Source organism: Terrapene carolina, unplaced genomic scaffold (genome assembly GCF_002925995.2).
Source record: "Terrapene carolina triunguis isolate 2854851 unplaced genomic scaffold, T_m_triunguis-2.0 Scaffold629, whole genome shotgun sequence".
In the NCBI taxonomy this organism is placed as follows: domain Eukaryota; kingdom Metazoa; phylum Chordata; order Testudines; family Emydidae; genus Terrapene; species Terrapene triunguis.
This window is the reverse complement of record NW_020664980.1, coordinates 5,029,388-5,043,905: the sequence shown is the minus strand read 5'-3', so window position 1 is coordinate 5,043,905 and position 14,518 is coordinate 5,029,388. Positions and strand designations below refer to the sequence as shown.

The 14,518-nt window shown below is 44.4% G+C and overlaps 1 protein-coding gene across 2 annotated transcripts in view; it reads right to left on the bottom strand.

Annotated features, from left to right (window-relative positions):
- The window catches only part of SHROOM1 (shroom family member 1), a 72,414-nt gene that overhangs the window by 16,889 nt on the left and 41,007 nt on the right, over positions 1-14,518 (bottom strand). For both annotated transcript variants that reach the window (XM_024209036.3, XM_024209038.3), the window contains exon 3: positions 137-2,963. In XM_024209036.3, coding sequence (XP_024064804.1) covers positions 137-2,854 — 2,718 coding nt within the window. In that variant the 5' untranslated portion in view covers positions 2,855-2,963. The remainder of the gene's footprint in view (positions 1-136; positions 2,964-14,518) is intronic.

Here is a 14,518-nt window from a genome sequence, read left to right as displayed (position 1 = left end):
TAAGGGTCAGATTATTAATTCCTTACTTCCATTGGTGAGCAATGGGTCTACTCATGTGAGCAACTACTCACCAGTATAAGCAAAGGGTTCACAGTCTGGCCCAAAACTGTAAATTACCTCGTAATATATTTCTTACCCATGCAGGAGAAGGAGATGATTTTGATCGTTCTCGATCTTTGCTGGATGCAGAAGCCCCTGATGGAAGGAGATTTTCAGCTGAAGCACATTTGCCGGTGCAGTTTCCGTCTGTTTCCCTGGCAGCAGACTTGGGTTTTGAATGTACTGCCTCAGTAGCAGAAGAACTAGCACTGTGTCTACTGGTCCAGATCCCTGTGGCAATTAAAGCAGGGGAGGGTTCTGGAATTCTTTCTGGAGAGAGAAATTGGCAGATTACCTCATTATTTTGGGTCTTTCTGCTAATATCTGCGTTGGAAGTCTTGCCCTCGGGAAGCCTCTTAGCATTGGAAGGCCTCTTCTGCAGGGGCGGTTTCTGCAGAGCACTAGCGGGCCTTTGTGCAATCTTTCGTTCCATGTATTCAATAAGTGCAGTATGCTGGATTTGCTTCAACTCGGTCTTGGAGAGATTGGAACTGGCAAGCGCACTCCCTCGGTTTTCCAGAATCTTTCTTCTGCCTGCCATTGCATCTTGTTCATTAATTTCATCCGACCTGACCCCTGTGCTTTCTTCCCTCCATGGTACACCCTGATCTTGCTGATCGTCCAGTTTATTGAGCTTCTCGGGTTCAGAATAGCACAATTTCTTTTGTTCTTCTGTTATCCTTTTTCTTCCTCCTATTCGAGCAGCTTGTGGCCTCTTTGTTTCTTCATCTTTGCTGCTGTTTTCCAGAGACTTGGGAGGAGGAATCAATTTAGCATCCTCATTTGCACTGGATAAGGACAACGATCTGAGATGATCAATTGAAGGTCTTTTGGAGGGTTTCTGCTTCAGCCTTATGGGCAAACTCATCTGTAAATCCTTTCTTTTGAAAGATGTTTCTCTCAGGACCTTTCTTTGAGCAACTTTAAGTTTTTCCCTGTAATCATTCTTGAAACTCTCATCCACTGATGAAGCAGAGCTCCCCAGAATTACATCACCAGTCTCATTAATGGTATCATCCCCTGTGCACTGAAGATGGTGTTTGTTCTTTTGAAGCTGGTTAATTTCTCTTTGTATCTCTATAGGTTGTGCAGAAACAGGGCGATTGCTCCTTGGAGAGGTCTTAGGCAAACTCCCCGAGTCCTCATCTTGCTGAGTGTGATTTTTGTGACTCAGAATGTTGGTGTTTTTCCCACCAGAAAGGTAATAAAGGAGAGGAGTTGTCTGCCTGTTTATCTTTTCACTGGCAGAATCATCCTGAGGCTGCCTTTCAAGCTTCTTTTGAAATTCAAGTTGGTGTTTTCTATGATGAACAGGATTTAGGATGTCCTCTTCCTTTGGGTTCATGCTAAGGTCAGGACCGCTATTGTTAGCTTGTGTTTCTCTCTGGAGTCCATTTAGAAATTGGGATGGGGAGTCATCGTTTGGTCTGTAATAAGATGTTTGGTCAGCACTATCAGAAAATTGCTTATTTCCAAAATCCAATTCCCCATGGTGAGTAGGCTCTGTTTCTATACCATCCAAGCAGTCGGACAGTGGTGATTTCTGCATTTTGATATGTTGATTGGGAAGTAGTTCCCAAACATCATTCCTGTTTTCTTCTTTGGAGCCGGAGCACCAATTCTTGTCCTCAGAGCTGTTCAGTTTCTCCGACACATCTTCACTTGGAAGAGAACTGTCCATGTATTTTAAGCCTGCACTACTCTCCAATACATCCTGATCCAAGCTTGAATACTCTTCAGTCCAGCCTGGGCACTGAATGCAGGGAAACTGTCCCTTTTGTTGGCTGGATTCTGAGACTCTGCTTTGCAAATCTGCTTCTCTAAAGGGTGGTTTGTGTACACCACAGGCAAAAAGATACTGTTTGTTCTCTTGTGTATCATTAACAGCACTGAGGTTGGTATGCAGTGAATGAGAGGACTTAGAGGTCATCTCCTCAGGAATTTTATAAGCTTGGACTGAATTCTGAGTACAGAAAAGATCTGGGGTCTTAGCCAAAGAATCAGATTTTAAATATTCTTGAAAAATAATAGACGAGGGTCTGATGAAAACATGAGGCTTGTTTTGCTTTGTGCCATCTTGGGATGGATCCCTCTCTTCGTTTTCCTCGGTCATTAGCCCCTCATTCTTCGACCTGGATACCCAGTTTGTCCCTGAATCAGAGGGGAGAAGGACATTGCTAATATCCTGAGCACAAGTAGCTAGTTGCACACTATGGTCAAAATGATTTCCAGAATTAGATTTCCCTCTTGTATTTTCAAAATTTCTGGTAGCTTTATAGCTATGAAGTCGTGCTGGTGGTGATGGTGGATGAGGGGGTAAAGCCAGAGGTGATGGTGGCTGATATAAAGTCCCATGGGTAGGAGTGCTTCTGTATTGTCCACTGAGCCCAGTATTGTCAGAGTTGTGATGACTACTCCGCTCCAGTGACTTGTGCTGATGTGTGGGTTTAGGATCAGAGTTTATTGCATTAGGATTATAAATTCCTCTTACATATTCCGAGTCCATATATGGCAATTGCTCTAAGGGCAGACAATAGTTTTCATTATAATATGATGGAGAATGATATTCTGGAACGTTTGAGCCACCAGAGAAAGAGCTGTAAGCAGAGTCTAAGAGGTGGTCTATGCTGCTGATGGATTTAAGTGGCGAGAGCCTGTTTCCATAATCAGGTGAGGCCACTGGCTCCAACAGTTCTGCAATTCTGCCAGCTTGCTTGAGGTTCCATCGTTCTATCTCATTCCCATAGGAAGCCATATCTACGGACAACCAGCTCCTCCAGGAAAATAATTCAGATTAAGTCTCCTTGCTTGTGACTCAGCACATTTTATTGTATTTAGCACATTTCATGTGTAGGTAGATGATCCTGGAGAGAAAAACAAACATTTGAAACACAGCCATAGAGAATGATGATTACAGATTTAGACAGAGCCGTAACTAGGCATTTTAGCACCCCGGGCGAGCAAGCATATTTGCACTCCCTACTGGTTTTTCCCCTTCATTTCTCTGCCCCATTTCCCCACCCCCACGGCTTTCAGTCTGGGCAGCTACCCCGCTCACTCCACCCTGGTTACACCCCTGGCTTTAGAGACTATGTATGGGATCCTCAACTGGTGTAAACCAGTGTAACCCCATTGAACCTGAAGTAAATCAGCCCAGCTCTATTGACATCAGTTGAGACTCTGGCCCTAAATATAATCAATGGGGTATGAGTGAAAATTTTACATTCAGCATATTTCAACCAAATTGTTTTCATAAAGGAGCACAGATTACATATGACCTCTAAGAAGTGGGAAATCCTGGGATTCCATTCTTTCTCTTGTTATATCAGCAATACCCGGTGTATGTTTCATGTAGTACTGGGGCGGTGTATGTTTCATTAGTCACTGTGAAAGAGGGAGTCCAGTGATTTAAGCAAAGGCATGGGAGCCAAGAACTCCTGAGTTCTAATTCTAGTAGCTTAACTTTTAAAAGTAAATGTTAATGTCTGTAAAGTGTGACTGGAATGTGAAATGTGTGTATTTAAATGAGTTACATAGAAAGAAAACACGTGCGACGCTTGCTTCTAAACATAACTTTTGTGCTCCAGCGCCTCTTGAATTCCACTGCGCAGGAATGACATTTTAAAAAATAAAATAATTACTCCCGAAGAGATGAAAACTAGATTTCAATCCATTTTTTAGAACCCGATCCATGAATGGCTCCAGGTTCATGCTAATGCTTGGCAACTTTATCCAATATTTTCCATGAACTGGTGCATAACAGGAAATGTACAGGGGGTCATTCCATGCAACACTGAATACAGCAGTTGTTATAACAGCACAAGTCAACTAGTCATCTCTTTAGGACAGAAAGTGAAGAATATCTTATTCATTTGAAAACAGAAAATGTAGGGTGGCAGAATGTAATTACTTGAGTTGAAATTTTGGCAGGATGCTAGGATTATCATCCCAGCTATCACAAAAAGTACCCTGGGGTCTTTTGGATAAAGCAGAGATCCAGACCATTTTACCATTAAAGACTGCACCTGCAAGTAGACAGCTCCCCCAACACCAGGCTTGGACATCAATTCATTACTGACTCAAGGGGAAAAGCACCTCCTTCTAAATCACTAATATGTTTTCCTGCTAGTAGCTTGAAGATCTTTTAGGGTATGTCTACACTGCACTAGAAAGGCCCGCGGCATGGTTGGCCTAGGTCAGTTGACTTAGACTCATGAAGCTCAGGCTGCGGGGTTACAAAATTGGAGCCCAAGCTCTGAGAGCCAGGATCTAGCCCAAGTCCGAACATAGACACTGCAATTTAATAGCCCTGCGGCCTGAGCCCTGCAAGCCCGAGTCAGCTGATCCAGGCTCTAAGATTCGGTTCCGTGGGTTTTTTAATCACAGTGTAGACATATCAGGTACTGACCTGGTCTGATGTTTGTGCGGGCTGGTGGGATTACAGTGCAAATTGGGCTGGCTACAGGTGTACTTGCCCTATTAACCTTTTAAAATACATGTTTGGAGCCTATAAGCTGGTATGACTTCCTGCATATTGTAGCTTTATAAAACTGAATCTGTTACTACATTTAAGGTATCACTTATCTATATCAGCTGTTTGTTCAGAACTGAAATAAGTCTCAGTCTGACATTACACAAATGTTATGCCGGTGACATTCCAGTGGCGTTATTCCTGATTTACACCAGCATACCTGAGAAAAGAACCAGGCTCATTCTCAATGTACCAAACTATAATACCTCCTAAATCCTTTTCTTTTTGTCCTGCTATGCTTGTTAGTCGAAGATACTATCTGTTAGGAGCTGGTTTCAGATTAACTGAACAGAATTGTTTTATAGGAAGGAATAATGATTAATCACCTTTATCAGTATAACTGTCACTCTTCTTTCTAAGGGTTGGTCTATACTTAGCCACTAGTTCGGCGGCTGGAAATCGAACTTCCTGGTTCGATTTATCGCGTCTGGTCTGGACGCGATAAATCGAACCAGGAAGTGATCCCCGTCGACTGCGGTACTCCATCTCAACGAGAGGAGTACCGCGGAGTCGACGGGGGAGCCTGCCTGCCCCGTGTGGACCGCGTCTGAACCGCGGTAAGTTCGAAGTAAGGTATGTCGACTTCAGCTACGTTATTCACGTAGCTGAAGTTGCGTACCTTACTTCGACTTGGGGGGTTAGTGTAGACCAGGCCTAAGTAATCCAAGCCTGGCTAGCACACCAGCCCCAATCAAATGAATGTCTTTTGTCAGTATCTGGGCTTTACATAAAGAGTTACTGTACATCTGGTTTGCATGTCTCAAACCCTATTCTGCTGTGTTAATATTTAGTTACATTAGCCACACCAAAAGACATTGCTATATAAACAAAAGGAAACTAATGCAGATTTCAAGAGGTTCCGGTCATATTTCTAAGTGTATTGATATTTAATGGTACCAGAAACTGCTGACATCCGTAGTGGTAAAAAGTAATTCACCAAAACTCAGCAGTCATCAGACCCTTTGAAAAATGAAGAGTCCAATACTTTTGCACAGATCATGTCCATTATTTCTGTTCCTCAGGGTAGTTTTCATTGGAACAGTTACTAGAAGGATCCTAATGCAGTGGGAATGCAACAACAGGCTAGAGCTCAAGTTAGCACCACTCATCAACTGCTGATCCAATCGCTCTGTGGGTATGTCTGCCCTTGGCAGAGGAGGTGTAAATTCCAGCTCAAGGAGACATACCCACACTAGCTTTGGTAGAGCTAAAAGAGTGTAGCTGCAGTGCTGTGGGCTAGCCATTCCAAGTACATATCCAAGCCCGCTGATGGGGGTGGGGTGCAAAGGGGGCAAATGCCCAGGAGCCCGGGTGACTTAAAAGGGCCTGGGGGGCCCTGGCCGGCGACGCTCCCGTAGTAGCGGCGGCCGGGAGCCACGGGCCCTTTTAAATCGCCCGGGTGGGCCACAGGGCTCCTAGGTGCACGCGACCGCTGCGGGGCTGGGTCCCGCAGGCCGGCATGGGGTCAGTCCCACAAGTGACGGGATGTCCTGGAAGTGACAGGTTCATCACTTCCGCCCTGGCCCTGGGGCCCGGAATTCCTGTCGGCAGGCCTGTACATACCCATCCAAGATGCTAGGCATGTAGTCAGGCAGCCAGTCCATCCTGCCACTCATGCCACCACAGCTACACTCTATATTAGCATGCTAGTTTGATCAGAGTTAGCGGAGGTATGTCTCCCTGAGCTGAAATCTACCTCTCCAGCTCCAACGGTAGACATACCCTGTGCTGCTAATCCAGTCACTCTGTGTAGCTCAAGTATGGTATGTAGTGCTAAATTGTGGTTTGAACCTATTGCCTCTTGTCCTGCCCACTGTGGCAAAAGAGAACAACTTTTCTCCACCTTTTTTATGGCAGCCTTTCAAGTATCTGAAGACCGAATTGTATCCCCTGTTAATCTCTTTTCCAAAGTAAAGATACCCAGTTCCTTCAGCCTTTGCTCATATGGCTTACATCCCATCCCTTTGATCATCTTTGTCGCTCACCTCTGGATCCTTTCCAGTTTCTCGACATCCTTGTATACACTGGTGACCAAACTGGACACAGTGCTCCAGCCGAGGCCTAACCAATGCAGAGCATAGAGTGGTACTATCACCTCCCGTGACTTGCATGCTATGCCTCTGTTAATACAACCTAAATTGCATTTGCCTTTTTTTTTTTTTGGGCAACAGCATCGCACTGCGGACTCATGTTGAGGTTGTGATCAACCACAACTCCCAGATCCTTCTCAGCAGTGCTGCTCCCAACTCAGCTTTCCCCCCACTCTGTATTTGTGCATTTGGTTTTTCTTCCCTAAGTGTAGCACCTTACATTTGTCTTTGTTGAATTTCATTTTGCTGTCTAGAGCCCAGTTCTCCAGTTTATCAAGATCCCTCATATTAAGCATATTCTTAAGTGTTTTGTGGGTTTCTATTTCTAGGACCCTATCCAAAGTCATCCGAAGTGGTACTCTTTCCATTGACTTCAGTGGGCTTTGGTTCAGGTGTTTAATGAAAAAAGAGTCAAATTAGGGTCACTGTCAATAATACATTATAGCCTAGGCTTGTCTTCACTGCACTGTATCTCAAGGTAGAACTCAATTATTGCCCCTAACCTGACTCCAGTCCACATACAAAAATCTCTATCTCAAGTTCAATAATACTTTAAGCTCTAGCGAGCCGGCCCATCTGGGGAAATGGATGGAAGCTTGAGTGCTGCTAACTCTGGAGCTGGTAATGCTGTGGGAAGGCAGCTACATGGTACAGCTTGTTAGCACCAGCTGTTAATCCAATCACTCTGTGTAGCTCCCCTGCTATGGCACAGTGTGGCCAGATTCACTCTTGATTTAATGTTAGCTGGGATTGGGTTTAACATTTAGGGGGTTGTGTATGTGTTTTTAAAATCTGTTTATCTAGGAAAGACGACGTTTTTTTTTTTTTAAATGTGCCATTGTCTCAAAAGTCAAGAGGAAAAATGAACTAGAGAAAAGGAGGGGATAGAGTGAGGAGGAGAAGGGAAGCGGAGAGGAAAAGCAAACTGAGCAGAGGAAAAAGTGAGGAAAACAATGTGATAGAAGGAGAAAAGCAAAGGGTAACTGAAGTGAAGAGGAGGAGGAGATGGAGAGAAAAAAACAGGCAAACAGGTATAGTGGAGTAAAACCCAGGAACAGAGAAAAGGTGAAGATACAAAGACAGAGAAAAGCACAGAGCAAGAAAGAAAAGATAGGACAGGGAGAGAAGCCAAGAATGAGATAAACGGGGAGAACAAGAATATGATTAAAAAGAGAAGAAAGGAGGTGGGCTGACAGGAGACAGCTGGAGCATAAAACAGAATAAGTTGTCCCTACATAATTTCCATCTAGCGTTTTTGCCGCCCCAAGCAGAAAAAAATAATAATAAAAAAAAGCCGCGATTGCAAGCGGCGACAGCTCTACCGCCGCTTCATTCTACGGTGGCAATTCAGCGGCAGGTCCTTCTCTCCAAGAGGGAGAGACGGCCCCGCCGCCGAACGGATGGACATGCCGCCCCCCTCTTCATTGGCCGCCCCAGGCACCTGCTTGCTAGGCTTGTGCCTGGAGCCAGCCCTGCATCTAGTCATCCAAAAGGAACACGCACAACTGATAATTTTTCATGGTACCTCTTACAACGCCATACTCAACCACTCGTAGCAACACTGTACTTCAGCGTCAGAACTGGATATGTTTTTTTACATTCAAAATAAATAAAACTCGAAGGAACTAGATTACTCTTCGGGGACTAACCCTACGATACCAAGACTATCTCCTTTAGGCCACTGGTTTGAATCCAACACAGGTCAGTAATGAGTCAACTTTTGCATATTAGCATCCATCACAAAAAACCACCATCAAAATAGGTGTTAATTAACAACATGATGCTAAGCTCAGCAGAGGCACCATCGAGTGAGCGGTGTGTCCAGATATGGTCAGGCTCCTCTGACGGCTGCCCACCAGATTGCTGTGAGGGAAATCCCATCTCTGGTTTCCCCTGGCATTTTAAACTTCCCGGGGTCTCAGCAAGTTGCACACCGTTACATCCCTTGGCCTCTCTGGCACATTACTGGGGCACCAACTCTGTTTTGTTTCCTCTTCAAAGAGCCCCTCAACCCACCTGCCTAGGCCTCCAGAAGGAGCACTGATCCCCAGGATACCCCAGTAGCTTAAACACACCCTCTCCCAGAATCTCACTGAAGGTGTGAGCCTTCTGGGTTACAGTTTAACTCTCTCAGGAGGCACGCTGTGGCTGTAGCAGATAATACACAGACACTTTGCCCAGAGTTCTGCAATGCAGTTGCTCTTTACTTAATCACACATGCAATATCCATACAAAAAATAAACTCTACACATATTTTCCCTTTCTAGCTTCCCTTGAAAGAGCAAAGGCTACTTCTGCCCATTATAAACTTCCAGTCTCTTCTGTCAGGTGACTCCCTGGGCAGCATGAGCAGGTGACCACAGAATCTTCCCAGGTGACTTCATTGTTAGGTGACTTCTACCCTGCTAAACCACTTCTCCTGGTTGGCAGCCAGTCTTTTGTCTAGAACTATTACATTTCAGAGGTATGGCAGGCACATAAATTAACATTAGCCCTCTTTTGTTAGCCCTTTGCCATCCACCTTTTGAATTTAAATTAATAGAGATATCTCCTAGAACTGGAAAGGACCTTAACAGGTCATCGAGTCCAGCCCCCTTCCTTCACTAGCAGGAACCAGTACTGATTTTGCCCCAGATCCCTAAGTGGCCCCCTCAAGGATTGAACTCATAACCCTGGGTTTAGCAGGCCAATGCTCAAACCACTGAGCTATCCCTCCCCCTGGAGGCAGTCCACCATGGAGGCAAAGGGACACTAAGAAGGCAAAATGGAGTTTGCAGCTTGGCAAAGATACATATAGAGAGTTCATAATCTCACACAGAATTCACAAATTACACAGACAGTTTTCCCAAATTGACACTGAGCCATGAAGACTGAACTGTTCACTCATGCAGTGGCAATCCCTCTAGGTCCCTCTAGGATATGGTTAAGGTGCACCAGCAGCTGCTGTCATTCCCTGTGCTTTATCTATTCTGAGGCTAAACAGAGGACCCCAGCCAATCTAGCACTTTTCACCTGCACTAACTTCACTTTAAATAAATAAATTAAGCTACCCATCCTAAAGCATTATGGGCTGACTGTGCTCACAGGCTTGAAATACATGTTGAGTCAATCATTTCTCATGCAATTACACAACACAAACAAGGGGCAGTGTACTGTCCAAGGGGAAACACTGGTCAGTTGCTTTTTGAAAGACCTCCACAAAGACTCATTGAGAAGCAAGTGCTAGTTGATGCCTTGTTTGACGGGTGTAATAAAAGCTGCCCATTGCTTCAGTGAAGCTTTCATGCCACTCATCCTCTAGCTCAAAACTATACATCCTGTGAAATCTCTCTTAACTGATAGCAGAGGGAGCACCAAAATGAAATGCTGCTAGAGACTCCATCTGTCTTCACAGATTGTGCTGTCAGTAGCAAGGTATGCACCATAAAGACAGGCAAATACTTTCAGCCCTGGGAGCCTAAGAACTCCCTTACAAACACTTCAATGCAATGGAAAAAGCAGCAGTAGCCGCTAAGAGTTCACGTATAATAAATGTTCTGTACATGAGTGCAACTCTGTCAATTGTTTAAAAACCACCCTCTGTTTATAGGACCAAATATGGAGCACCTGACATTTACACAACACTCTTATTATTTATGATGCATGTATAATGAGCAACATCTTTGCAAGCAGTTCACTTAAGCAGATAAAGCAAACTGGCTAAAGACATTTGGAGCTCTTAAACATAACATAGATATTCACACCAGCTAACCCACCTCAGCACAGAACCTCTTGGATGTATTCACAGAAGGTACTAAAGCTTGGCAGAGTCAGAGAGGGCCCATCCAGTGACCTGATTCGGTATTTCCCTTTTAAAACTGCACCTCAACCTGATGATCGCAGTGGTTTTAATTAGTTACCAAAATAAAAAGACACCAAATTCTTCGAAAGCTTCAGTGCCAAGCTCCTTAATGCTGACCCACTTTCCAAAGAGATTCAAATTGTATCCAAACCCAGGCAAAGTTAAAGATGATTTTTTTTTTCCAAAAAGGAAGAACTCACCAGAATTTTAATCTACAATCCCCAATGATGCACAATTCCAGCTGGCAGGGGGAGAAAGATTTCATTGGTGATGCTGCTGCTTGAACAAAAAGCCTCACATTCCTGGCTGGTTTCAAAGACAGTCTTGGTATCATTCATTTTGAGCCAAGGGAGAAGGTGGAGACCAGCCAAGCAGAGGGGCAGCTACAAGTTAATTTATAAAAGGAACTTGGACTTGCAAGGCACAGTAAACAAATTAACCAGCTTCTGGGAAAGCTACAGAAGAGCAGCAGCATAGAGTGGAAATTTTTGCTGGGTTCTTTGGGGGGATCAAATTGTTTTCATGCAAAATAATGGAAATGAGAAATGGAATTAACCAAACTATTTTTAAGTCTGAAAGATCTACTTGACTCTTGGAAGAGCGCTCTCTCTCTCATTTTTTTTAGAGACAATCCAAACAGACATAGAAGTTATATTCTGGCCCTGAATAAAGAGGCCACCATGTGAAAATGCCAAGCATAATAGGTTTACTAATGGCAAAACTCCCATTGACTTCAGTGGGGTAGGACTGGGGCCACATTTAAGAAGTTCAGGCAGATAAACACTGAGTATCTGGCAAAGAGCAGAGTCCTGGAGCTTTTGAAGCTGCAATAGAAAGACAGAAAGTTTGCTTTGGAATTAGGGGAAGTGATAGCACTAACACAGTAAGGACATAAAATTAGAATCAATATCTAATGCATGTACCTTCATACCAATGTTAGATACACTGTTTACATTTGTTAATTTAGCAGATGAGGAACCTTTCATATAGTGCTGACAAAGTGCACAAGAGGGGCATGATTTGTAAAGTGCACAATTGTGCTGCACTCCTAGACCCTGCTGCAATACTCTAAAATATATCTAGTTTGTGTTGATGTAGTTCTGTTTGAAACTACATTGGGAGTTGGGCTATGATGGCCTAGAAGACTTTAGTACAAACTCTTAGGGCAGTGGAGAGGCCAAAGGGTAGGACACAATGCTGGTGTTGGTCCCTGACAACTACAAAATGTAGGAAACATCTGTGAGATGGGTGCATGCCTATATGAAAATAAGTGTCCGGCAGGTAAAGAGAGACAAACCAATCTCCTGGATCCAGGAGGGTAACTCAACTCCAGAAGGTAAGTCAGTACTAGGGAGGAATCTCTCTCATTACCACTCAGCAAAGGTAACTCAGGTTCTTCAGGATCCAAAGGTCTTGTGGGAAAAGGATGATGATACCTGAATGATACCAGGAAGCCTAGATAGTACTAAGGGGCAGTCTCGCCATGCACTCTCCACCCATGGTCTGAAGACAATTTAGCCTTGTTCATAGAAGAGTCCTTGTGCTTCGGAGACACTGAGTCCGGTATTGGTGTCAATGCTGCTCAGGGTTGTTTACCAGATGGCTTCTCAGAACCTGGCATGAGCTTTTTAGCTGGTGCTGGGGTCTTGGTACTAGAGGAAGTAGAAGCCTCAGCAGTACCTATGCCAGGACACAAGGTCTCCTTAAACCCAGTCTAAGAGGGTGGCTTTCCCCTTCTCTTGGATTCTCATTCTAGACTATAGGGTCTCTTCTTTTTTGGCAGTCTGGATGACTCTGAAGGCACCCTCTCTCCCCGGGTCTTTGCTTACCACAGCAGGAATGGTCATCGGGTCTCTCTGAGCAGCCGAAGCCAATGTACAGGAAGGAGACTCGGAGCCCTCAGTTCTCGGAGAACACTGCATCAACAATAGTTTTAGTCTCCGTCCTCCCTAAGTTTTTGAGACCTGCTTTGAAACCTGAGCAGACCTTACACTTGCAGGGAATAGGAGTCTCTCCAAGGCAGCAGAGGCAGCTTGAATACCTGAGGGGAAAAGACCTGTCTGACAGGGCTTGAAGCCGGGGTCTTGGGCATAACCTGTTGGAAGAGGCTGCAGATTGAAGCCCGAGATAGAACAAAGGCCCACACTGGGCAAAATGAAGAAGGGAACAGGGGAGGAAGGGGCGGGGAGGGGGAGGGCGAGGTGGAGCACAAAATTGTGCCAAATTAACCACCCCACCCCCACAAAAAAAGAGAAAAGAAATTACTAAGAAAAAATAAAGAACAATGAGAGAAAAGTCAGCAAGTGGCATGGCTGGCTATAATGGACATCACAATGCTCTATCTCAAGCTGCAGGCAGTTGAGAAGGAACTGGAGCAGTGGCAGATCCACTTTCCCCTATGTACACTTGTGCTGGAGCACAAGGATGCCTAGACTCATGGACACTGCTGACAAAAATCTCCAGTCAAGAGTGCATAGGTGGTGCTACATCTTGAAGTGGAATACCATAGGGACAATAACTGGAAGAAGAAGAGGCTTCTGGTTTATTCACAAAACTTTAGAAAATACCAGTTTGTTACTCTAGAGGAATTTACAGGTAAGAACATCTGGCTTAAACAAACTAGCCAGCACTGAATGGGACAATGCACATCCATGCTGTTTGTCTGAAGCCGAACCTTGTCATTTCACATCTTTGAAGTGGCAGGAAAATGATAAGAAGACCTGGAGTGATGGCATAGTGTCCAAATACCACCTCCAAAATGTAGATGTTATGGTAAATGAGACGCCTGTTACACTCTTGGGCTTTTTCCCCTAAATCCTGAAATCGGAAACTTCAATCTGAATGTGTTTTAAACAATTATGTGGAGCCAAAACCCCTTTGCATAGGGAAAAAGGAAACACATTCAAAATGCAACTGATATTAAAACGATGCTATTGTTTTCCTAAGTTGCTAAGTGGCTAAGTAGCCACATAGAATGCTATCTCTGTGTCTTAGACATGTCCCAGCAACCTTGTAGTACACAGTTGTGGAACAATGTACACATTCCAGGCATGCAGCCTATATTGTCTTTTCCTTGTCAGAAGATTACAATGACATGCATTAAATTAAGAAACGCAAGAAAAACAGCAGATGGAGTCAAGTGCATTAGTAGTGTATCATTCAAAAATCTAAGGAAGAAATAAAGTCACTAACCATTCAAGGTAGACATTTGATATGGAAAATTAAAGCCAACTTGATTTCCATATGGTTATTATTTACTGTATGTATTACAATAGTGCACAGGGACCCCAACTGAGACTGTGGCCCCTTTGTGCAGGGAGAGACAGTCACTGCCCTGAGTAGGGCAGTGGGGCCCAGGACACACACACACACACACACACACACCCTGCCCCAGGCCCAGCCCCCACTCCACCCCTTCCCCCAAGCCTGGAGAGTTTACCATCTGAATAAATAAGAAGACAGAGTGTGGCAGGGGAAACAGAGCCAGAGGGGAAGTGACTTGCCCAAATGTCACACAGCAGATCAGCAGCAGAGCTGGAGTAGAACCCAGGTCTCTTAAGTCTCAAGAGAGTGCTCTATTCACTAGACCATGCTACTTCTGAATTGACCATACAGTGCTTAGCACAATGAAGCCTTGGTCCTTGATTAGGTTCCTAAGCACAACAGTAATATCAATAATAGCAGGGCAATGTAGGGAAGCTTACACTGCTATTGTCCATTCTGCATCTCTTCTGTGGACAGTAACTCTGCTCAGATCAGGTATGGATAACATGGCGATAAAAACACGTACCCTGTCTGCATTAGAACTCCCACTGCCACTAGTGAGAGTGTAACAACGAGAGATCTCCTGAAAAATCCTACTGAGTATACTTGTGCAAGTGATTCTCTTGTGAGTAAAGGTTGTAGGCTCTGGCACCAGTCCTAAGGCATAGTACAGTTATTCATGGAGTACTCTAC